At 39.3% G+C, this 25,591-nt stretch overlaps 1 protein-coding gene across 2 annotated transcripts in view; it reads left to right on the forward strand.

The window, feature by feature from the left end:
- Nucleotides 1-25,591, forward strand: part of LOC113163284 (inactive dipeptidyl peptidase 10-like) — a 50,311-nt gene that overhangs the window by 17,986 nt on the left and 6,734 nt on the right. For both annotated transcript variants that reach the window (XM_026361762.1, XM_026361764.1), the window contains exons 2-21: nt 1,911-2,025; nt 2,452-2,547; nt 11,677-11,771; nt 13,992-14,066; nt 16,288-16,340; nt 16,449-16,530; nt 17,571-17,691; nt 17,818-17,972; nt 18,533-18,630; nt 18,707-18,830; nt 19,518-19,556; nt 19,737-19,844; nt 19,963-20,054; nt 20,554-20,601; nt 20,710-20,828; nt 21,546-21,593; nt 24,230-24,328; nt 24,472-24,541; nt 25,222-25,350; nt 25,481-25,546. In XM_026361762.1, the coding sequence (XP_026217547.1) occupies nt 1,911-2,025; nt 2,452-2,547; nt 11,677-11,771; nt 13,992-14,066; nt 16,288-16,340; nt 16,449-16,530; nt 17,571-17,691; nt 17,818-17,972; nt 18,533-18,630; nt 18,707-18,830; nt 19,518-19,556; nt 19,737-19,844; nt 19,963-20,054; nt 20,554-20,601; nt 20,710-20,828; nt 21,546-21,593; nt 24,230-24,328; nt 24,472-24,541; nt 25,222-25,350; nt 25,481-25,546 (1,832 nt within the window). The remainder of the gene's footprint in view (nt 1-1,910; nt 2,026-2,451; nt 2,548-11,676; nt 11,772-13,991; nt 14,067-16,287; nt 16,341-16,448; nt 16,531-17,570; nt 17,692-17,817; nt 17,973-18,532; nt 18,631-18,706; nt 18,831-19,517; nt 19,557-19,736; nt 19,845-19,962; nt 20,055-20,553; nt 20,602-20,709; nt 20,829-21,545; nt 21,594-24,229; nt 24,329-24,471; nt 24,542-25,221; nt 25,351-25,480; nt 25,547-25,591) is intronic.

Here is a 25,591-nt window from a genome sequence, read left to right on the forward strand (position 1 = left end):
CTGTTTGTCTGCTTCAGAGACCAAAGAGCTGCAGGAGATCATGGTCTTCTCCTCTCAGCCACTTTCTACAATAACAACAAGTCACCTCCTCTGAAAGCAACACGTGTTTTTCACTTAGCTCTCCGCTGTTAGACAGAAACAATGTGTGAGATTCGCAGAAGAACCAAGCAGAGCTTCAGGAGAAGTTAGCATTCAGTGTGACACGTTTGATGTGTGAAGGAGGCTTCACGCTGTCTTCCTTGATGTTTCTCTCTCCAGCTCTGAAGAAAGCTGAATTAAACACCACATGACAGCTTCCTATTACAATTCCCTGCAGTGTTCCTGCTGGAAGCTCACGAGCGCACGTCAGCGCCCATTTTTCTGGCCAAATCCGAGGTTGAACTAAATTCCCTCCTTGCATCACTTTCCTTTCTTTTCTGCCTTTATTTTAAAGCCACAACCTCTGTAACTTTGATCACTGGAGCGTGAAGTCGGAGAGAAAACATCAGTCCGGAGAGACGATGTAACCCAGTAGCTTCTCGACAGCCGGGTCAGAGGTGTCGTCACGTGGCTGAAGCCTTCACCTGTGCTGCAGATAATCTGAAAGGCTGAAAATGGGAAATCCAAAGCTCTGATCAGGACTTTTCTTCCGTTAATACTGAAAGCTTTTTTGTGGTGGATAATCACTGCCCTGTCTAGACAGGAAAGTCTGCTGCCTCTGTCCAGTTATAAGAAGAATTTAAAAATCTATTAATCTGGTTGTTTCACTGAATCAGTCAGTGCAGTGTTGGGAATGTTTTATATGTGCTGTTCATACAAACACAGGCTTTTGTTTCATTCTTTTTTTATTTATTTGGCCTTAAACTAAATGACTTTCTTCATTTTCACTTCATTCTTTTTGGTTTTTGTTTGGAAAAGAACTTAAACGACAGAATAGAAGACGCTATTCTGAAAATGGTGTTTTTGGGGTATGATGCACAGGCTGCTCTTTCTGCAGAGTTTAAACTAGATTACAGGACAAGAAAACAAAAAGGAACATGTCACCCAAGGCTGTAGGTGTTTACTGGAGTCAAACCTCCTGATTCTGCTGACGCTGACATGAATGTCATTAGTTTATTATCCAAACTACTGAATAACATCAATCTTTCAGCTGATCATTCCTCTTTATGAAGATTTATTTGATTAGGGATCATTAACGTTGGTGCAATTAATTCTAAAATAGCTAAAAGACTAGAAAAAAGGGGGAACTGCTGGCTTGGTTCTGTCCAAAAGGAACAAAATCAGCATATTCCAGCACCTCTAAACGGTCCCTTCAGAATTTCACAATCACAACAATTACGTTCCCATGAATTCTGCACCACCCAGCAATTTTGTGCAATCACAGAAGCTTTTGTGCAAATTTGACCTGACACAGTTTCTGATGAGAGGCTGTTACTGCTACATGGTGTTGCTTTCTTATAGTAAAACCCATGAACAGAGGCAAATGGTCCAAGTAGAGAGAATTAAACACTTGGAGGAAACATTTAATTATTACATTGTACATGATTTGCAGTCACCAGGCAGCAGCTGTAAATACACAGAATGTGTTAAATCCATCAAATGGTGGTTTTATCTGCACCAAACACTGACACTACCATCCTTTGAGTTTAAAAAATCACATGTTAAAAGAAGTATGTTAGAGTTAAGCTGTCACTGGGTAACATGTCAGGTTCACCTCTGTGCGTGATACATTTAGACGTTATTTACATTTGATTCTAACTTCTTGTTGCCCCATCCATTAAACCACCTCCAAAAGTCTGAGCTGGAACCATTAAACCCTCCTGGATGAACTGGAACACCCACCGCAGGCCAGAGCTCATCGTTCAGCTGCAGCAGGTTCTGTAATTACAACGTGGGATGACGACGTGGATTGTTTTGTCGTGTGTTTGCAGGAGTTTGTGGACGTCAGCCCGCCGCAGAGGAACTGGAAGGGCATCGCCATCTCTCTGCTGGTGATCGTGGTCGTCTGCTCGCTCATCACCATGTCAGTGGTCGTCCTCACACCCAGTAGGTTAATGTACACATGACAACAAAAATATCTCTTATATCTATATATATCTTCTAGACGGTCTCCAAACCGTGAAAAAGCCTCGAGCAAACATATCAAAGCAAAACAAGCACAAACACTTTGATATTTCACTACATTGATCTATTACATTAACCTTCAGAGTAGCATGGAAATATCTGATTAGTGTTTATTTGTAGGGTTTTTTAATCGTTTGTTGCCACCGTGCATGAAATATAGTGAAACACAAACTCTACTCTGGTTTAATCTGTGTTTGTCTCACGTGTGCAGTGATGAGGAAACAGATGAATAATCACTGCACCTCTTTACTGCTCCTTTTCCTTTTGGTTTCCACTCCTCCTTCTGCTCCCATTTTTAATGTCTTCGAACGTTCTGTACGCTGATGAAGCTTGTTCCTGTTTTCTCAGTGGAGATCCCCGGTAGCAGCAGGTCCAGGCTGACTGTGGCGGATCTGTACAAACCAGAATTCAGCGTTCATGACCCCGGGGCCACGTGGATCAGCGGTAGGTGCTGCATGTTGGCTGCTAACAGGGATTTAATATTAATGCACATCATCAGTCTGCTGTGGAAGTTCTGCCACTGTACGTAAATAGAGAGCAGTAAAGTTTCTCTGCTGTCTGCAGAGAAAGTTTAGTTAAAACCAGGCGTAACATGAGTGTTTTAGTTTTAGAGGGTAGATAAGGAACAAGCATCTTCTCAAAATGATAAATGTACAAAAACATAAAACTGTTTTTAGATTTTACAGCTGCTATGAAAACACCTTTAGCCCATTTCTGAGTGAGAACAGCTGTTCTAAAGTGGACAATGTGGATTTTTGAGGAAGCTGAATGTAACTGTTTAATAATTTACAGGGTTAAAAAGGGCAGTTTTACAAAACCTAAACTACACACTAGTGTGTAGAGTGGGACACACCTAAACTAGATCCTTAAAATTACATTTATATTTAACTCATTTCTTTCTCTGTTAAATTAAAACGCTGCCTGTGGTATGTCTTCAGCATGATTTGGAGTTTGTGCTCCCCTGATGAACATAAATTGAATATTTTATTTTTCTTTTGCTCTGTTTTTGGTCTCTACCAACTTCTGTAGGAACTATCCATCTCTATAGCTGCAAAATGCTTTTTTAATTAGCTAGATGAGAGCCCAAAAACCAAAACAATTACCCTTAAGATGCTGAAAATCTCCGTCAAGGTGAGAGGAGCTGCAGAAATGGGTGATAATTATGAGTTAGTTCATCTGTAAGATTGTTTATTTTACATTACACTCACCAACATTTTGATTATTGCAGCTTTAAAGTTCAGGAATGATTGTGTCAAAAGGTAAAAATGCTGCACTTAATTTTAATAAGGCCTTGAAAGTCTCTACACATACTGTAATCTAAGCAGTTAAATAGAAGTGTAGGTGCTAAAAGCAGATGTTAGATTGGACAAATGAGACAAATGTTTAATTTAAACAAAACTGAAAAAGAAAAAGTGTGAGATCATTTATTGAAATTAAAAACTCCACTTATAATAAGTATGTAAATGTTATAATATTAAAAACTCCACATATAATCAGTAAGTTAAACCAAATATTATAATCTGCTCAGGTGAATTGTTACCTTCATTAAAAATGAGCTCCAACAACTTGTGTTCGCTGTTGTGTTCTGGAGCTAAATGACAGCAACTGGTGAGTTTAATGAACAACAGTAATAATCCATATAAACCGAACTGTGGGACAAATGAAGTTCACTGAGCATTAACAGGAAATGAGAACGTCTCCACCTGAGCTTTTATTACAGACTCCAGACATTTGTCAGTGAGAGCGCCGGTCAGTCATAGTTCACTATATATTAAAACCATTTATTTCCCAAGATTATAGAGTCTGAACGGAGCTGCTAGCTGTGAGCTGTCTGCAGAGTTTCAGTCCTGAAGACGTTTTCCATGCAGGTAAAACTCAGAGAAGCTTAAATGTAATAGTTCACTAATAAACTAATATCTTCACTTAGAAACATTTATCAAATACAGAAGAATCCATGGTGCGTTCATGGCCACGGGCGTAGCAGGGTTTAAACTACTATTATAAGTTGAAATTGCACAGTAAACTATAAATCTAATTAAAATAAAGTGTCACAAATTCAATTTCTAAAATTGAAATGACAACAGATTTTCTCTGTAGTCTGTGAATTTCCCTCTTGCATGAAGCAGAAACTCGTAAACAGGTGGAAGCGGCTGCTGCTGACCTGCTGATCCACACACAGATGGTCTCACAGTGTTGTGTTGAACCACGAGTGTGACGGCCGACAGCGACAGACTGAAGCAACAACAACAACAACAATAATGATAATAACAATAACACTTGTTTATTAGTGACTAATGTAAAGACTCCAGCTTCATGCAGTCGGTGTCTGTGCTTGAAGCTTTAAGTTAGAATATAATGTTGTAATCGCTGCCCCACATCATCTGATTGTTCTTTGAAATCCAGTCTTTCTAAAAAAAGATAAATTAAAAATAAATATATTTAATAATATTTCTAATATAGTTTAAACACAATGGAGATGATTTGTGGCTGTATTTTATTCTTATTTCACTCTCTCTACATCTAAATACAGCTCCAGACCAATTTTCCTAGAAATTAGATCTGTATTAGAAAATTATTACTCATTACTTTTAGTAAATTAATTAAACTGGACTTTGTGTTGCTTTACACAAAAGATTCCTTGAAGTGTTTGAGGTTCTGAAGATAAATCAGACCTTAACCAAACTTCCTTTGCCACATCCCTGATTTAACCGTGTATGTATGAGGAGATTCTCGTCTGGCTTGGACCTTCTTTTACTGATCGCGCTCTTCTCTTTCTCCTCCTCTCTTTCTTGTGCATGTTACTTACGTACAAACACAGAAAACACAGGTATTTTTACACATCCATTAGTGAATTTAATGCTTCAGAGATGCAAGTAGCTCTGGTAAAAATAAACGTAGCCTGAAGACTATGGAGCAGCGGAAAGAGCAGCATGAGAGACATGCATCTGGTGGCTACCAGCATACCAAGCTACACAGCAGCAGGTTTTTGAATGGGGAGAGGCTGGATTTATTGTTATTAGCAGCAGCATTTGCACAGGCGGCGCCCTTAAGCAACACACTGAACTCATAGTGCTTTCAATGTTTGTGCATATGGTATGTGAGGAAAGAATTTGAGCTGCTTTGACTAAAAGTCTGCTAAAATGCAGCTCAGCTCGTCCCTCCTCTGACCTTTCCCTTCCCCAGCCCCGTCTCCAGCACCATAACATTTTCTTCCCATGTTACATAAGATGCACTCTGCTGGAGGTGTTACAGCGCTACCTTGATTTCTGACCGGGGGCGCACACAGGGCACCGTTCCTTCCACATGTTTCCCCTTGTATTCACGTCCAAATGTGAAGAATCGTGTTGTTTAACTGGCTTCTTGACAGCGTGACAGATTGTGTTTGCATGTGAGCAAGAGAGACAGGAAGTGTAAACAGCAGCTATAGCTGGTGGAGCTGAAGAGAATAAAACAAAAAGTGCATCAGTTTGTTGACAGCGTGACAGCTAAATTATTGCTTTAATGGTAAATTCAGGAGAATGGATGACTAAATATATCCATAACACCTTTCTGGAGGCTTACTGGGATGACGGAAGGTTTTAAAAGAGTCAATAGAGACACAAGGACGGAGGTGCAGGCAGACAATGAGGTGGCCTTCATGCTCTGGGTATGAAACACAGATCTCCAGCCTGCTGCGTCCTTCACCTCCACAGGGAGACAGTCCTAATGACTTGTCCTGTGGCCTGTGGCTGCTCATTACGAGCACCGGTTGGGGTGGCAGTGACACAAACAAGCACCCTTAAGGTGAGAACATACATTTCATCTGAATATAATTTGGGCGTCATGGCTGATCTGAATGAGTCTGTTTGAGCTGTATCAGTTGGTGTTGACAGTCAGTAGCTGACACTACACAGTATATGGAGTTTTAAAACTGCTATAATCAATAATTTTACATAAACAATGATCTTATGATTCTTTGTGTGGAGGCTCATTTGTTTTCACCCAATTCTGCAGCTCATCTGAGCTTTACTGAGATTTATAACAGCTTGAAGTTGATTGGTTGAGTTTTGGTTCAGTATCACTTGTTCTTGTAGAATAATTTTCACCTGCATCTTTTTTCTATTTAAACATAAAAAAACATTTAAAGCTGAGATCAGATCTGTATTAGGGGATGAGACTGTATACCTTAAACTCTTTAAACATAAACATAAATCACACATAGTGGCAAGAAAAAGTATGTGAACCTTGTGGGACCTTCTAATCTTTCATGCCTTTACTGAGAACAACCATAAAAACCTCAGTGTAGTTTGGAGGTGTTGACTAGAGCTACTTCGAAAAAAAACACAAAGATTTGCAGGCATCGTTGGAACTGGTTAACATCTGTGTTCATGAGTCTACAGTAGGTAAAACATTAAAGATGCAGGGTGTCTATGGTAGGACACCACAAAGGAAGCTGCTGCTTATTTAAAAGAACATTGCTGTATGCCTGAAGCACATTGACACTCCACAGCATTAGCAAAATGTTTTGTGGACTGATTAAAGTATATTGAACTATTTGGAAAGAACACACAGCACTACATCAGCATAAAAAGGTCCCTGTATATCATCATGAAAACATCATCCCACTCGTAAAGTATGGTGGAGGACACATCATGATTTGGGCCCGCTTTTCTACATCAGAGCCTAGCCAGCTTGCAGTGATTGGGGGAAAGATGAGTTCCCAAGTGTATCAAAAATTCTTCAGGATAATGTGAGAATGTCTGTACGTCAGCTAAAACTCTGTAGAAGTTGGGTGATGCAACAGGACAAATGACCCAAAACACACAACAGTGTGGCTTCAGAAAAACAAAATCCACCTTTTGGAGTGGAAAAGTCAGAGCCCAGACCTCAAGAAGCTATGGAACGACTTGAAGAGAGCCACGCATGAGGCATCCAAAGAATGTGACAGAGCTAAACCAGTTCTGCAGGAAGAATGAGCTAAAATTCCTCCTGAACAATGTGCAGGTCTGAGCCACAGCTACAGGAAGCACCTGTTTAATAATAATTCCTAGGGTTCACATACTTTTTCCCACTAGCACCATGAGGTTTTTATGGTTTTTCTCAATAAAGACATGAAAGATTAGAATGTTTGTTTTTTTAGCAACATCATATTTGTTAATAGTCTTGATTAGATGAAGATCAGATTATGTTTTATAACAAGTTAATGCAGAAAACCACAAAACTCCAAAGGTTCACATACTTGTTCTTGCCACTGTACTTTACTGGTGCTTCTATAGTTACATATTCTTGCTGGAGAATTAATGCCTCCAACTCACACAGTGTTTATTTCAATTGATCGCTGTACTATTTTTTATATTTATAGTGTATTTTACTGCAGCTTTAAACATTAAAATAATTATAATAATAAGAGTTTTAGATCTGCTCATAAAATCTGTAACACCAAAATGTTGGTACAAACCCACCATGTAGTACAAATATTCTGATAAATGAATGTCAGGAGCCAGTAAAGTAACTAAAATCATTCATTTTTTTACTATATAGAAAGGTTGAAACCACTAAATTCAGCTTAGAAAGTACAAAAAGCAGCATAAATCATTCATAATTGAAAATTAATAGATTAGAATTTTTGTTCAGCAAAATAGACTAAAACATCTCAACAGGAGGAAAGGTGCTGCTGGAAATATTATATAAGCACTCTGAAAATAAATTCTAACTGTAGATGATAATTTAGAAACGGGGTCTCTAGAAAAGAAAACCCTCCCACCTGCACATCAATAATGAAATGATTGACTGGATATTACAAACACAGTCAGCTGTTCTCTGAGTGAGAAGTGTGTAATGCTGTTGTTCAACAGTAACGATTTTTCAGCCCAACAGGGTCGGCCATGCTATTAACTGTTTGGTTGAGATTGATGATGAAGCTGGGAAATTACCGTCTGACGTGTTGTGTGGTGTAAATCTAATGTAGACTGGGTGTGATGAGACCCCAGGTAGCTGAGCCTGAATTTACTGCTGGGCCTCCAGGAGGTGTTGTGGATATAATTCAAACTCGTCTGTAATGGAAATTACTTCCTTGACAGCCCCGAACTCATTTCCTCCTCTCACCTCTAACATCCGAGTCAGACTTCAACAGCTGTTCACTGTGATTTAACAGAACGAGCGACACTCACGTGTGATTTCTTAATAATAGCACTTCAACAAGCACCGGACCGTTGATAAAAATGAATAACATATTTTAAAAAACGAAGACCTCAGTGGCTCAATGTCATTAAAATAACACTTCATCTCCAGCCCGTCAGAAAACCAGAGAGAAACAATCAACAACACTGGTACCAACAAATCTTCCTGCTGACGCACAGGGCACGTTCCTGCACTGATGGAGGACGAATGTCATCAAAAAACATCCTTTCATATCTTTAATCATCGTGTGATCATTTGGATCTTTGCTGCATTTAGTGTTCGTTAGAAGCAGAACTGATTTCAATTTTTCATAATCAGCAGGCAAAACATCACATGTGTGTTTGTAGGTTAATAGTTAAATCGTGTTGTTTACGTTGTGTTTTCACTGTGAGGTTAATGTAAAGTGGAGCTTGTTTATATCAGATTAAGCAGAAGATGAATCAAACGTCCAGGTACTTACATAAGAGAGAAACAGAGCGAGAGAGAGTGTGAGTGTGTTCACTGCTTCGTGCTGCTTGTTAATACATGATTGCTAATGAGGTTTGTACAAACAAAGGGCTCCATGCTCAGCAGTGACCCGTGTGAATAAAACAACATGAATAATGCATTAGTTATCATGTAAAATGAATAAAGTGTGTGGAGACACACACGAAAAAAGAAAAATTAAAAAACAGCCACACAGAAATGCTCCAGAGAAGCAGACGTCCTGGTACAGTAAACACACCGCGTGGTCAAAAGCAGAGACTTGAGTCAGAGACGCCGTCTGAGCACATCAACCCAAATTGAAACAAATATAAAACAGAGAATGACGATGAAACTAAAACAAATCACAACGTCATTTTTGGCTTTCGATAGCGTTAGCATTGATTTTTCCTCCTGGTTCTGGCCACCTCATAATATTACTACCAATTATACATTTATTGCAGTAGAGCTTTTAAAACAACAAACATGAGAAACAGTGATAAAAGTAAAAAGAGGACTGATAAGAAAAACCTAATATAACCTCACCTCTCAGGTGAAGTTAGTTTAAAAGATGTTTATATGAAGTTAAAGAGAAGATGGATGAAGCAGATTGTTCACTAGTTTGGATTCATCGATCTGCATTTCAGCAAAAAATCCAAATAAAACGTCACAGAAATCGAAACAGCAACATGTAAGATGGTAAAATGCTTCCTCGGGCTGAGGAGGTGTCAGGATGTGAGTGCATGTTTAACATTTTTATACTTCTAGTTTTTAATGCACACTGAGCATTAAAGCCGTCTGTTCTGTGATTGCCTCCTCTGCAATCAGCCACAAATTCACTGTGAATGAGTTTCAGGAGTTCGTCAGGAGGGAGAGAGGGAGGAGAGGGAGGGAGGCACAGCTGCTCCTGGTTCAGTCTGATGAGGATGTTTAGAATTTGAAACGGAGGAGATTAGATAAATTAGAGGGACTAGAAACAGTGACACGTTTCTACTTCGACACAGAGCTTTAAAATAAAGAGCATGGCCCCACGGTTCAGTTTAAATTGTAGTTAACACAAACGTTCTCAGCTGTACAACCTGTTTTCTTCTTGTTGTGCTATTTGTGGAAAAATATATGAAATAAAATAAAACAAGAAGAAACACAGATAAGTCATTAAGTGTAAGTAGGGGCCCAACTCTGGAACAGCTGTAAAGTTGTAATTTTTATTAAGTATAAAAGTAATATCTAGAGGTTTCTAGCCCCCTGACATTAATAAGTCCTGTTGTAATCAAACGTCCTGGATCATTCATTATTTTTATTAATATCTGCTTTTCTATACTGACACAACTGGAAAAAGAGCCAAAGTTTGTTGTGGGCACTGAACAGTCACTGTTCTGTTTGTGTGTAACAATCAAAGACGGGTTGTAAACTAAGATTCACTGTATGTTTCAAGTGTGTTCACAGATGAGTTCTTCATTACTGAATAATCTGTTCACTAAAATCTGTTAAATTTAATTCTTTATATTCAACAAGTTTGAGATTTCAGACTGTCGTAGTTCTGCAGCACATTTTGTTTCAAATGACCACAATACCTGCACAAAGCCTCATGTATGAGATTTCACATCTCATGCATGAGGTGAATTAATGTGACAGCTGGTTTGGGAGGTGCAGCTATGACTTAAGTGTGAAGAGAGATCCAGGAGAGTGTGTGTGTGTGTGTGTGTGTGTGTGTGTGTGTGTGTGTGTGTGTGTGTGTGTGTGTGTGTGTGTGTGTGTGTGGTCACACGTCAGTGAGCATTGCTATTTGTGTTCCTGTGAATTACAAATGTTCCCAGTGGACAGACGGACACATTCGAGGCGATCTCTAATGAACTGACAGACTCTGAATCTCCAGTGTAATAAAAAAAGAACTTTTCTTCTTCTTATTCTGCAGACGCTGTGAGGTTCCTCTTGTGTTTTTTAGATGAATACCTTTATGTTTTTCTTATTTATGTTTAGGCAGTGGAGTCTTAGCTACAGTATTTAAATTACAGTTAAACACACAACGTCACAATATTTAATGTTGTTTTGTGTTTTTCTTAGAAACCATCGTAAAAGTTGGAAACGAGGATTAAAGTAAATCTAATTTACATTTATTGCTCTTTTTGCTCAAAACTTTCATTTTGTCACATGTTTAAGTGTAATCTAAGAGACTTTGACATATTTCATCAATCATTGACTTATAAAACCATATTTTGCCGTTTATGCTTGTAAAAATCTAGAAATTATTATACAAAACGTCTGGTAAATTATTTGATTTACAAGGCTACGGAAGCACCTGAGTACGGCTTTAATTTCTCCATTTGACTTCATTAACACCAGCTTTTTCTATTATTAATATTAAAATGCAATGATGAAGCTGTGGTTGTAAAACCCACGTTTGTAGGTTTGTGACAGATTACTGCTCCTGTCCCCCTCGGTTTTGGTTTCACCTGACAGTGGTATCTCCCAAGCTCCTCCTGCTTCCTGATTTTGGAGCACATGCTCCGCCCACCTCTGGCCTATAAATACTGTTTTTTCCCCTCATTCTTTGCCAAATTGTTTTAGCTCCAACCCTGTTTTCTTGTTGGATTTGGTTTTTGCATACTCCACACCTCCTTCAGTATCCTGTTCTAACCAGTGCTGCCACCTATGGATCATCCATCTTGTCTGTACACACCTGAACTCCGCCATCTTGTTTCCTGCTCATCGCCCGTCACCCTTCATCCCATAACTCACATTTGCTTAATAAATTTACTAAACTCACCGGTGGTTTCTGCTCCTCTTTGGGTCTTGTTATCAAAATTAGATAAAACAAGTATATAAATGTACAACAATATAGATCTGTCTGGTTTAGAAACAGGTAAGTGGTTCCTCTGTGGCTCAGTACAGTTTGACAGTGATCTCCAGTCCAGCTGCTGGTTGTTCATGTTTTCCTGTTTCTTCTCTCAGATTCGGAGGTGGTGTACAGGAACCGGGAAGGACACGTCATCAAGTTTAACTTTGCCTTGAACGAGACGGAGGTTATTCTGAGCAACAGCACTTTTGTAAGTTTTTATCTTTCTTTAAGAGCTAGCTTTGTTTTTTTATTATCTCTTGCTGTATCTTTTAGTCGTACTACTACAGAATTTATGTTTGGTCGTAACTGTGGCCTTGACTCTTTTAAATATAATTAAACAATATTTTATTGAAAACAAAGAAGCTTCCTCACAATTTAAACTTGAAAATAATTAAATAACAGTAGTCAGTTACAAAAAATAAATATTTTTGTATGTTATTGTTGTCTTGTGTTTTCACATTAGAAAACAGGAGCTTCAGAGCTTCTGTAGACGACACAGTGGAGTTAGTGTGTTGTGAGCATGTATTTAGGACAACGCCTGGTAACCTTGCTGCCGGCCTGTCCTCCCCACACTGCTCTTTAAAAACAGACCCAGCCGCTCGCTTCTTGTTCTGCTGCTGTGATTGGACCCTCAGAGACCGTGGGAAACATGTCAGCGCTGCCGGCGCTCTGTTACCTGCAGGATCCCAATATGATAATATCCCACTGAAGGGGGGTTGTGTACACAGCTGTCGACACTGTGGGCAAGCTCTGGCTTAAAGGTCGCTTAATCTGCTCACCTGGAAGAGAAATGAAATATCATTACAGATTAATGTTTTCCCGTTTCGTAATCGAATCACTGAATAGTCAGATTTAGTTTGAAACCCTCCTTGAGATATTAACCATCACAGGAACATTTACCATCCTCGTCTGCAGTTGTTACTTCCAGGAACATGAAATTATGTCCGCGTTTGTAATCTGATTATCCTCTCAGTGCTGTTCCACTCAAATCCAGCCACAAGTGCCAAATTTGATCAAAAGAAGGCCAAACATAGCTGCTTTCTAATTGCATCATTATAATCCTGTTATTAAACCTGCTATTTCGTAACACTCACACACTGTCAAAATATTCTGCCTTGTTCTTTTTTCTTAGCAGGAATTGTCTCTCACTACCTGACTGCACAGCTTTCATTAGTCAGATCCACTAGAAACTAGTTATGAGTAAAGGACAGAATAGACTATTTCTGGTAACTCAAGAATAAATGCACCCAGGAATTAAATCAATTTTATAATATTTACCATGTTTTTTAACAAATGAGACACGTTTCAGACGTCTGACTAATTCTGTTTCCATGCACAACAGTTGAAAAATGGCTCTGGACGTTTTTGAAATGTCGTCTATAAAGTATCTGTCACCACGTCCTCTCCCAGAAATGTCAAAACCTGCTGTGGTTCCCCTGTGGTTTTATGGCCTTTAGTTGCTAAATTAGTTTTTGCCAGCTGCATTTTTGTCATTGTCACGAGATGAAAGCAAAAAGTGCAACATGAACAAGGTTAGATGGCACAAAAGGAGCAATCATAACCTGTCAAATATAAATAATTTCACTCAAAGATGAATCCCTTTTCCATGTTGTCCTCTGTTCAGGCTGTTTACTTTGCTCCATCCCTGGATTTCATAAATTGTGGACTTTTAAAAATCAGATTCTGCTGCAGCGCTAACTCCTCTTGTCAGTTAAACAAACATGTTTTAGTGTTAATGTTAGCATGCTAAGCTAAACACTGTAAACTTACACCTGCAAAACATCAGCGTGTTAGCAAAGGTCAATCAGAGCATGGCGCCATGTCAGCATTAGCATTTAGCTCATAGCACAGCCTTGCAAAGCAGATATTGTGTTTATCTTTTCTCTTGAGGTTACTTTTGGAATAAATTTAATATCTTTAGCTCAATATAAAAGTTTGATTCTGTTGGTTTCTAGATGTTCGTATCTGTGTTGCTGAGTCAAATATCGTTATGTCCCCCATGAGTTCAATTTTCATTCAGCTCCATCAACAGATTAAATAACTTTTTAATTTTTATCAACATCAGCTTTTTTAATGTAAATATATGTTTAGTAAATCCAGTATTTCCAGACTAACAAATAAAATATTGCGAACATAGTAAATATCACACCAGGTAAAAATTAACATCATAGCAATGTCAGTCTGAGCATGCTAGCATGCCAATGGTAGCATTACAGCAATACAGGCTGTAGCTAATGAATATTTTTATTTGGGTATCATTGGCCAGATTGTATTTACCTCAGGTTTGAGTCTGTTAAACAGTTTATCTCGGTTTATCTTTTGTGTTTGTGCTGCTGTAACTATCAGTACACCTCATTCAGGGAACACTGAAGAGGCCTTAAGTCTAAAAACCTGCTAGTTCAAACTATTATTTTTCCTTTTCTGTTAGGTGGCATTCAAGGTGGCAAAGTATTCACTCTCTGCAGATCTGAAGTACGCGCTCTTCGCCTATGATGTCAAACAAGTGAGTTTCAAACGAAAAATCATCCTGATCCAAGCACAAAAGGATCACAGAAGAAAGAAATCTGCACACGGCGGTTGTGTTTTTTGATTTGCATCCTCCTCACAACCGCACAAGCTGTGATTGCAGTTGCAGGATCACCGTCAACATTACAACCCTTTGTTTATTTCCTGGCAGGCTGTCATTTACATTGTGGTCCTGTGCAGCACCTGAGGGTTCTGTCTCATCTGCATGCACAAACACATCCTCACTGCAGCGCACTTACACAGGCTTCAGCCCGGCAGCTTCAGCTTTTTGATGCTTTTTTCTGCTTTTCTGCTCTTTTATTCTCTAAATCGAGTTCTGCTCTTCTTTTTTTCTTTAAAGCAATAAAATTGGAATTTATTTAAATTAAAAAACATTCAGTTTGCTTTGGATACTTTGGAGTTGGAGACTGAAACCAATCGTGCACCAGCTGATGGAGAAGCACCCGCCACTGCTTATGCATACGTACAGTCTCCCTGAAATCAAATTGCACCACCTGCCCCTGAACAGGTGTGAGTTTATTTGTAGTGTTGCTGTTATTGTTTGTCTTGAAGGATCCTGCTTGTTGTGCATCTTCACTTTTTATTCGTGTTTTTTCTGTTGGGTTAATGTTCAGTCGTCTGCCAGGCTTTCTTCTCACCTCACAGTCAAGGATTTTTCATTGATTTTTAGATTTGTTTGCAAACAGATGGATCCAGGCTCAGGTTTAAAAACACTGCAGCAACCGAAAAACTAGAGGACGTCTGCGTGTCCTGTAGTATATTCTCTGATGGTTGCAGGGTCAAAACCACCTCTTGGTTTAATGGCCTCTCAGTGGAATGGATGGAAAAACACCAGCGTGCACTCTTTAAACCCCCCGTTTGTGTGTATAAATAGCAACATATTCTTCAACACCATCTTCTGCACGTCTCCCCACTTTTCTTCTGCACATTAGGGCTTAATTGATTGCACTTTGAGTTTTATTTGTCACCAAGGCAACATGAAATCCTCTTTAGGTGCAGGTGGCAGAGATTTTTAGTTGCTCTGAATTGAGTTTCTTTCAGTTAATGCACATGAATGCATCCGTGAAAGGACGTCTGCTGTGCAGTGAGGAAAAGTAGTTGAAGCAGCAGTTTCTGAGAGTTTAAGCGAACAATTTTAAATTCAAGTGATTATTTTCAAGGTTTTTACAATAGCAAATACAGTGGCAAGAACATACATAACCTAATCTTCATCTAAGTCAAGAGTATTTACACATGTGCCTAAAGTGATAACACAGTAAAAGAAGTCTGATCTTTTACGTGTTTATTGAGACGTAGAGACATTCCCATATTATGCTGAAGAATTCTTCTTCCCCTCAATCACTGCAAGCTGGCCAGGCTGTGATGCCGCAAAGCAGGCCCAAATCATGATGTTTCCTCCACCGTACTTTACGACTGGGGTGATGATTTTATGAAGATATGCTGTGACCTTTTTACACCAGATGTAGTGTTGTCTGTTCTTTTCAAATAGTTCAGTATCGATATATATTCATTAATCCAAGGGTTCACATACTTTTTCCACTAGCACTTTGAGATTTTTATGGTTCTCAACAAAGACATGAAAGATCAGAATTTAGTTTGAGTTTTAATTTTAGGCACATTACATTTGTTATATAATGTTATGTTCTCTTGACTTGAGATCAGATCTCATTTTTGACTAATTAATGCAGAAAACCAGAAGTTTCAAATACTTTTTCTTGCCACTGGTATGTCGGGGTGAAATTTGGAATAGATAAAATTGTGGAGTTATGGGTTTAAATATTTAATTCGATATAAACAACCTATAGCTTTTATGAGAACTGGAACAAGCTGATACAGAATATGCATGATAGTGTCAGACAGTGTGGTATACGATGACTTTCTCTTACTTCCATTCAGGGAGTAGTATTTCTCCTTCTGGGGACTAAAACCCACTGTTTCTTTAATCTTCTTCAACTTTTTTGGAAATTTAATACAATTTGCTACAGTTCTGCTATAAATCACTGAAAATCTACGTTTAATATATTAAATATCAAATTGCTGCACATATAACATAATAATTGCTACTGTGCACCTGAAGCATGCATTGATTTTCATCTCTTTATATAACTGCAGATTCCTTTTTATTCATCTTTTCTCTTATTTTCCTGCTGCTGTGTTGTCGTCCCGTTCCCCTGTGATGGTTTCATCTCTCGTTGCAGATGTACAGATATTCATACACAGCGTCTTACATCATTTACAACATCTACACGAGGTGAGCGGGTTTCACTGTTTGTGCTGTTTTTGATTCATGGTTTTTTATGCAACAATGCTCTCTAAAGCAGGTTCATGGTGCCTGTTGATATATATCTGTGTGTATCAGGGAGGTTTGGGAGCTGAACCCTCCAGAGGTTCAGAACGCTGTGCTCCAACACGCAGCGTGGGGACGACAAGGACAACAGCTGGTGAGGCTGAGTCTCTCTATTTCTTTTCCATCTGTTTCCTCGCTTTCTTTTCGAGTTCATGCTACCTTGCCTCTCCGTAGGGATCCAGATACGATGATCTGCTCTGATGTGATTGTTTTTACAGTATAAGCTCTGGTTACATACACACTGTGCCGTGTCTGTTTGTTGTGAGTCTGTCTGACTCGTCTGTCACTGACCTAATTCTGACTGTGAGGGTTTTTACATTACGTTGGACACAGGGAGCGTCTCATACACCACTGAGGACGTCTGCAGGCGTCCAATTACTGTAGCTGAGCTGAAAAAAGTACAGGTGACACCCTGATTATTGAGGTGCTCTCTCACTGTACTTTATGGCACTAAGAAATATCTTTCTGTGTATTTGCTAATTATAACCTAAGAACTAAGAAATAGATCAATGTTTACAGTGGATCACAAGGTGGTTCTTCAAATCTTGGTACTTGATTTGAAATCTCACTTTTTCAGCATTTCCTTCCTGCAGAAGAGCTGCTTATGTACTCGAGTATGTACTTAGTATAGTGAACTGATTATTTAACATAAATGAACGGGTACCTGCCCATGATTAGCACCAAATTCCACAGGTCTTTCCAGGAATCCACCTCGAAAACCTTTCGACACTTTGCCCAAATTTCCTAAATTCAAATTGTATTTTCTCTTTAAATTAGTCAGTTTTTTCCAGTTTTTGCTATTTTGTAATTGTAAGGAAAATGCAGTCAGGTTGACTCAGGATGCTGGTGAACATGTAGGACGTGTCGGGCTGATCCTCTTTGTGTTTGCAGATGTAAATATTAAAACAAGCTGTGGAACAAACACATGCGTTTGCTGCATGGTGAGATAAACCAGAGGCTTAACTAAAAAAAAACAAAAAACAAAATCTCATCAGGGAGGAAATCAAAAAGAAAAATAAATGACATGAGCAAACTCAGGTGGAAGAACAGCAGAAAGCAACATAACTAATTAAACAAAGGAGATTATGGGATCACTCGTGTGAGATGGATTCATTCTGTCTCTTTTCTCCTCAGATCTACATATTTGAGAATAACATCTACTACCAGTCAGACGTGAGGAGTAACTCTCTGAGAATCACCTCCTCCGGGATGGAGGGAGTCATCTTCAACGGGCTGGCTGACTGGTTGTACGAAGGTTTGTACTGGACCAGTTCTCAAATGGACCCAGTTGACCTGTCTGGACTCTTGTGGTCTGTGGAAACGGTTGAAGAAGATTTGGAGAGTCTGGATTTAATTTAATTTACTGTATTCTTCTTATCAGAGGAGATTCTACGCTCACACTTGGCTCACTGGTGGTCGCCTGATGGCGAGAGACTGGCCTTCCTCACCATCAACAACACCCTGGTACCCAACATGGCTCTGCCTCAGTTCACTGGCAGCACCTACCCCCGAGGGCTACAGTACCCATACCCTATGGTAACTCTGAGACAGGAAGGACCTGTATTATAATTTAATAAATGCCTTTATTTGACACTTAGATTTGATCATTTGTTGACATTTGCAGAGTTTATTCTGTCTTTGTCACTTGGGTGAATTAATATTCTGATATCAGCTGATTTGGCAATAACTGGTTTAGCTTCCAGCTTGAAAAAACAAATTTAATAAAGAAAACATGGTCAAGGTTTGTATGAGACACTATGTGTTTTGCGGAGTTTATATGTGTAAAACGTGCAGCAGGAGCTGATTCCTTAAATACCCTCAAGGCCTTTACAGCAGCACTCAGCAGAACGAGGGGTGGGCTTCATTCAACATAGGGAGACGTGGTTCATCACTTCTGAAGAAGCAAACAGATGTTTTTCAGGACTATGTTCTGACCACACTGTCTTTTTCTTTGTGTGTCTTGTAAAACATCTTCACTGTTCAAGATAAAACTCTTTATTCAGCACTTAATGTCACCAAACAGCATAAAAAATCACTTTTAGTTGTGAAGGAAAGTGTCACATTTGTTTGTATCTGTGTCCGTTTCCCTCGTTCAGGCCGGTCAGACAAACCCTGCCGTCAAGTTGTCGGTGGTCAACCTGTTCGGAGCGACACACACTCAGGAGCTGCAGCCTCCGGATCAGCTCAGACTCAGGTAAGAAGCTCAAACATTAATGCACAGAAATGCAGCAGAGGCCGGTCTGATTCTCCTCTGCTCCTCTTCTCTGCAGGGATTTCTATGTCACCACGGTGAAGTGGATCAGTAACACTCACCTCGCCGTGCGGTGGCTCAACAGGCCCCAGAATGCTTCGCTGCTCACGGTGTGTGACTCCACCATAGGAGTGTGTCTACAGGTGAGTGTTTTTGACTTAAAGGTGGAGCTGTGGCAGAAGCGGGTGAGATTAACTCTCACCATGATGTTCAGATCAGGGCTCTGTGGGGGCCGGACCATCTGCTGCAGGACTCCTTGTTCTAATCATGTATTCTTCTCGCTTCTTTATGACTCTGGATCAATGTTGGGGCGTCGTTCTCACTCTGCAGGTTGAATTCGGGACATATCAGTGAGAACTTGAACATATGAAGTGTCTATAGCTTGTGCACAGTCCTGGAAACACAGCAGGATCAGGAGTGTTTCCCTGACAAACCCACAGCACACTTAGAGTTTGACACCTACTGAGACATTTTTACCACTGTGTCACATCACTTTCACTTTTAATTACACTTTTTAATCATTTGGGAGCTGAAGATTCAACTTGTTGCAGGTTTTCAGTGGAATATTTTCCAATTCTTGAGGCACAAACGTCGCCGTCACTGTCCTTTTCATGCTGCACCATACATTTCAAGTAGGGGAAAGCGAAAACAACAAAACTAAAATATTTTCTTTGTACTTTTATCAGATAAATAAACAAATCACAGATTTTAGTTTTTATTGCTTCAAATCAAATCATGAATAAATTCTTACTATTACTACTATTTCTCTAACCCTTCTTTTTAAACATGTATCTTGCTATAAGGTGGATTGTTTTTTCCTTTTCCATCAGAGACACGAGGACTCGTCAGAAACATGGCTCTCCAGACCGGTAAATCTGACTCCACACAGTCAACACTTACAGTCAAACCACCTCCCCACTGTTTCTGTACATCTCCAGCTGTACTGTTTCTTCCTCTGAGCGGTAAAGCTCTATTACTGAGGCAGAGTACACCTGAACTCATTCATGCCTGAAGTGTGTCACCTCTGAAATGTGTGTTCCTCCCTACAGAGACAGGAGCCGCTGTTCTCCAAGGACAGGAGCAGGTTTTTCCTCACTCTACCCGTGAAACAAGGAGGTCAGGGAGACTTCCACCACATCACCATGTTTACAAAAAAGGTGAAACCAGAAACGTGCTCTTCTCCTTCTTCTTACCTTGAGAGTGGAAAACATCCCTCTTAAACTCTAAAACAGGAGTGTGTTGTGTTTTCAATGCTTCAAACGGATTCTCTTATAGTTACGTCGTGACCAGGACGAGGTTCGCCACTTAACGTCAGGAGACTGGGAGGTGACACAGATCTTAGCCTACGACGAAAACAACCAGATCATGTGAGTTGAACTCAGTTAATCACATTAATAAACCACCTGTACTATGTTATATTGGATAATTATTATTATTGTAAGTGCAAGTTATATATTTATATACTGTATATTAAATATAAATTCGCTGCCTCTGAATCCTGAATGTAGCTCAAACTGGAACAAGGATCAGTGTGCATTTAAAAATAAGAGTTGTCCGATGATTTATAGCAGGATTATTTGTGTCCCCGCTCCAACTATGTTCTTCTGTGAAGCAGAAGAAGACGAATAAAGGAAAAAACCTTAATGCTTCTTCTGAATAAAATACTTTATATGTCATTTAAATAGTGCACTGTTACCAACTGAGCTCTAAGACATCTGAAGTGTAATCTAATGCTTTGTGAGCCACAGGGTTCATGACTGTGCTGATGTGTTCATGGCCGGTCACTGTGTGCCGAGTCTGCTGAAGACAGATGCATAATGGATCCGTGACCTTGTCCTACTTTAGTTTCTCTGTTTTCCTCTGCAGATACTTTCTGAGCACAGAAGAATCAGCACAACAGAGACATTTATACAGGTAGAACAGAAGGACACATTCATTATTGCTCCAACCTGTGTCACTTTCCAATGTTATTTGTGAAGTGCACTCTTATTTTTTATGCTCAGTAAATGTGTTGTTTGTCAGTGTGTCGACCCTCGGCCTGCTTCCACGGCGATGTCTCACCTGTGGACTGAGGGAGGAGTGCACGTTTTTCAACGCTGACATCAGCCCAGATGCACAGCACGCCGTCCTGCACTGCAAAGGTATCAGGGCTGCAGCCAACCATAGTTCATACTACTCATTAAGCTCCAGATGAGTTCTTTTAGTATTATTATCACTATTCAGTGTGTTGGTTTATAACAAAGGTCAAAACATGCACAAAAATACAGAAAGTGACCAAAGTGGCTTCGTCAGACGTCTTCTTTTGTTCAAACTAAATAAAGAGCTGCTCAAAATGTTCACTTTAGAATGATTTGACAAAGAAAACCTGTAAATCAAGTCAAGTAGAAACCTGCAGTCAGAGAATATTCAGCATTTTTCTCTTTTTTTTTATATTAAATAATTATTTCCATTTTATGATGCATTAGATATCTTAACCTGATCTTGCAGTACTTGCAAATCATGATTGATTTAATTTAATATATGCAAGAAACACTTTAAAGGTCATTTAAAAGAATTAAGGATATAACTATATCCTATGTGAAAATATGTGCTTGCATAAGTTTTAACCTTATTTAAATCAGCACTCCAGTTAATGGTGAATTAGTATCCAGACCAAAAACTGCACCACGAAGGCAAAAGGAAGCTCCAGGTTTTAGTTTTCACCCTGGGAACTGTGAGACTGGTCCACTTCAGTCCATTTGCTGCTTTTATGTGATCTTAACCCACATTTTTCAGTAAAACACGTCACCAACAATTTGAATCTTAAATGTTTAATCTGTTCATAATGAGATGTTAATGTGATGTGTTTTCCATTGCAGGTCCAGGAGTTCCAGCTGTGCTGCTTCTAAGCTTCGATGACGTGGACTGTGAGTGTTCGTTGTATTGATTAGATGAAGCCGTTTTGTTCTGATGTGAGGCTTTCTTTGAAATGGAAAATAATTGGCAGCAATTAAGTGTCATTTGTATGAAAACACAAGCAGCTGTTTGATTTGATGCCATGCCAGACTGCATTGGGAATTTGTACATTTGAAGATGTTTTGTTTCTTATCGCGCGGTAAATAGCTGCTGTTCATCTCCATAAGAAGCAAATAATCTGGGCTCCTGTGCACACGTGGTCCATTAGTAAAGTAAAGTTTCAGATTCATTTGATGAAATATTCACGTTGTACACCCTCTGCCCTTCATGTAACGTGACATTTACTCATTGATACTGAGCCACGAGATGATGCAGTATTACTTGTTAATGGTACGTGTACAGATAAACCTGCCCGCTGTGTGGATTAGCGGCTCTAAAATAAAAATGCAGTCATGCCCTTTCTTTGATGCAGCTCCTGGATGAAGTGCTGAATATTTTATGTGGACTGTTGTCTGTTGTCGTCTTTATTTCTGCGGGACCTCACAGTTCACCTTCTGCTTCTCCACTAAGAGGAAACATGAACGTATAAGAGGAACTGTCAGGGATTATCTGTGCTACCGATAACAGGATGCTTATAAGGTGGAAGTACTGGAGTAATATTCATATAATAATAGTTTCCTTCCTAAATGTAGTGTTACCTTACAAATGTTGTCGCTTTATGATGTAAACAATACTCCAGACACCGTAGAAAGGAAGCAGGTCAACCCTGAATTATTCTGTATTGCTCATTTTGTGAATATGTTTTGCAGGAAACATAATTTCAACCAGATTATGTTTTTTATTATATTAACGTAATGATGGTTGCACTTGGTTGAGGTTGGAGAAACATTGTCATCTGGATTTCATGGCACTTGACTCTGTCTCAAACAGTATTATCAGCATCAAGTTATGAAAGTTTAAATTTAGACTTTATAATAGTTTACTTTGGCCTTGATTTAAAGGTGAGGTGTTTTTGCCAAAGTGCACAAAATAGAGGAGAAAGAAAATGTAAATACCCACAGAATGTGATTTATCAAGGCTGAAACCTTATTGTGTGGCTCGGATTGAATCTGTGTTTATTACCTTTAAAAGGTCCAGTCTGAGTGTGTCCAAAACACCTGTTTTATATCGGTGGTAGTACACCGTCCGTCCAAAAAAAAGTCACACACTGTTACTTGGACCACCTTTATCTTTGATTACGCCACACGTTCACCGTGGCATCATTTCAATAACCTTCTGCAATTTCACAACATTTATTAATGTTTCATTAAGATCTTGTGTTGATGATCAGAGAGTCAGACAAAGTCTTCTCCAGCACATCCCAAAGATTCTCAGTGGGGTTAAGGTCTGGACTCTGTGGTGGCCAGTCCATGTGTAAAATGATGTGTCAGTAACACTTTGAGCCAGATGAATCCTGACATTATCATCTTGGAATATGTTTGTGTCATCAGGTAAGAACATAGCACTGTCCAAACAGTGTGGTTTTTAAGTGTTTTTTTTCTTGTTTAGTCCCAATAACTCGAGGTCCCTTCACTGCGTGTGCAAATGCTCCACTATGTTTTTCTACGATTTGATTTCACAAACATTTTAGTGATCATGCATCACGATTCTTCAAGATTTTTTTCCGACCACATTTCTTCCTTGAAGATGATGGTTCCCACCATCCTTCCAGTTTTTAATAATGCATTGGACAGGTTCTAACCGACTTTTAGTAGTTTCTTTAATCTCCTTAGATGTTTCTGTTTGATTCATTACAATAATTTGACTCTTCTCAAACAGATTAACATCTTTTCCACGACCACAGAATGTGTCTTCAGACATGGTTGTTTAAGAAACGAGAAGCTACTCACTGCATCAGTTAGGATTAAATAACTTGTTGTCAACTAAAATAATCATCAATGCAGTAATTACTTATTTGCTTAGGTCAATCCCAGTGGTGACTTTATTTTTGGATGGGCAGTGTATGTTTGGAATTAAGAAAGAATACAAACATATCTTCATCTAATGAGACAGTGTGATGAGCCAAATATTTTTGCTGGACGCCCAGATGTGTTTACAGCAGCTGTGCTGGGGCTACTCTTCACATTCAGTATGTGATGTTTCAACGTGATCACTTTTTATTAACCAGTAGAAAACACAACCACATCACAGTTCTCCATCCACACACTCTACATGAGCAGCAGCAGCTCAGTGTTACAGGAACATTAAACTATAACTCAGCTGAGAGTGAGACCGTTTACTCTGAAACCAAAAACTGCAGCTATTGCTGATACGTAACATTATATAACACAGCTGCAGCCACGAATCAATGAATCGATGAGTCTATAAATCGATGAGCCGATCGATCATTTTCTAAGAAACGTGACTCCAGTCCTTCAACATCTGGCACCTATTAGTTACAGCACACCACAGAATCGTAACATCCCTGTAACGTCTTTACTCTAACATATGGACACTTGGTTTTATTTTATACATCAAACTACACATTTTAATTAATCAGTGCTAATAGAATGAATCAGAATCTGATGGAGGATCAATGAGAACAGTCCATCATGCTGCTGCTTCATTTGTGCCGACTTCCTTCTGACCATCATTTCTTCTATCACAGCGTATTTCGTCTTGGAGAACAACGACCCTCTGCGCTCTGCACTGGACACGAAAAGACTGATCCAGACTGATATCCGGATGATCACTAATGACAACTTTGGTACGATAATTATCGGCCGTGTCAGTCTCTGATCTTCTTTATGTGTGTGTGTGTGTGTGTGTTTGCACCGTCCTCCTGTTTGTGTATCTGTCTTTTCTCCGACCTCTGTCTCCTTCAGCTAATGTTTCTCTCTTCTCTCACAGAGCTGCCTCTGAAGCTCATCTATCCTCCTGACTTCTCTGAGTCCTACCTCTATGGTCTTCTACTTATTGTGTAAGCCGACGCCGCCTTGATTACATTTCCATTTTCTTCATTTACACTTACTGCAGCACTGTGAGCTGCAGTAAGGATTCAGCACGAAACATCACATCATAGCTGCAAATTCATGTAACTACAATGTCATGCAGATTCAAACAGAGTTCACAGTTCAGGTAAAAGACGACAAAGAGATGAAGAACGATCAGAAAGAGACAAAATGACCAAAAAGTAACTGAAAACCACCAACGTATCCAGAAACATTTGAAAAAAGAGCAAAAAGAGATAAAAACATACAAGAAATAACTACAAAGATGAAAGTTTACTACAGATAGTTGGAAAATAGATGTTCTGTGTTCAGATAGCTGCAAAATGAAGATAGTTCCAACATTTAGTGGAAATAAATGGTTCTGGTTATTACTGGTCTGTGTTGTTTTTTGTCTCTTTGGAGTTGAATCACTTTCTGATTATTTATCTTTTCTTTTTTGGATTGTTTTGCATAATTTTTGGTTTTCTTTTGTCTCTTTCTGATAATTATTTAAAGGTTTGTGGATCTTTTTGAACATTTTTGTCTGTTTATGTACATTTTTAGCATTTTGTAGCATTTTATTCTTATTTTATTATTAAAATAAAGAGTTTCAAAAGACAAACACATTAATAAAATGTTGTTTGATGAGACTGTGGCTCTTTCCTGACAGGGGCAGTTCTCCAGGAGATCAGGCAGTGACGGAGGAGTTCAGGTTGGACTGGGACTCGGTGCTGGTGGGTTCAGAGCAGGTCATCGTGGCGCGACTCGACGGGAGAGGCTCCGGGTTCAGAGGTCAAAGGTACTGTAGCTACATTTTAATAACAGTTTCTGTTATTGAATATACACAAAAAGTTGGACCCCAGCACGTCCAGGTCAGACTCAGACGAGGTTTCATCCTGTGTGACGTCTCATCGTTTGTCTCTTCACAGGGTTTTACAGCAGGTCCATCAGAGGCTCGGCACAGTGGACGCAGAGGACCAGATCGCAGCTGTAGAGTACGTAACACACGTCACAACAGCATCTGCATCTCGCTCTGATTT

Source organism: Anabas testudineus, chromosome 2 (assembly GCF_900324465.2).
Source record: "Anabas testudineus chromosome 2, fAnaTes1.2, whole genome shotgun sequence".
In the NCBI taxonomy this organism is placed as follows: domain Eukaryota; kingdom Metazoa; phylum Chordata; class Actinopteri; order Anabantiformes; family Anabantidae; genus Anabas; species Anabas testudineus.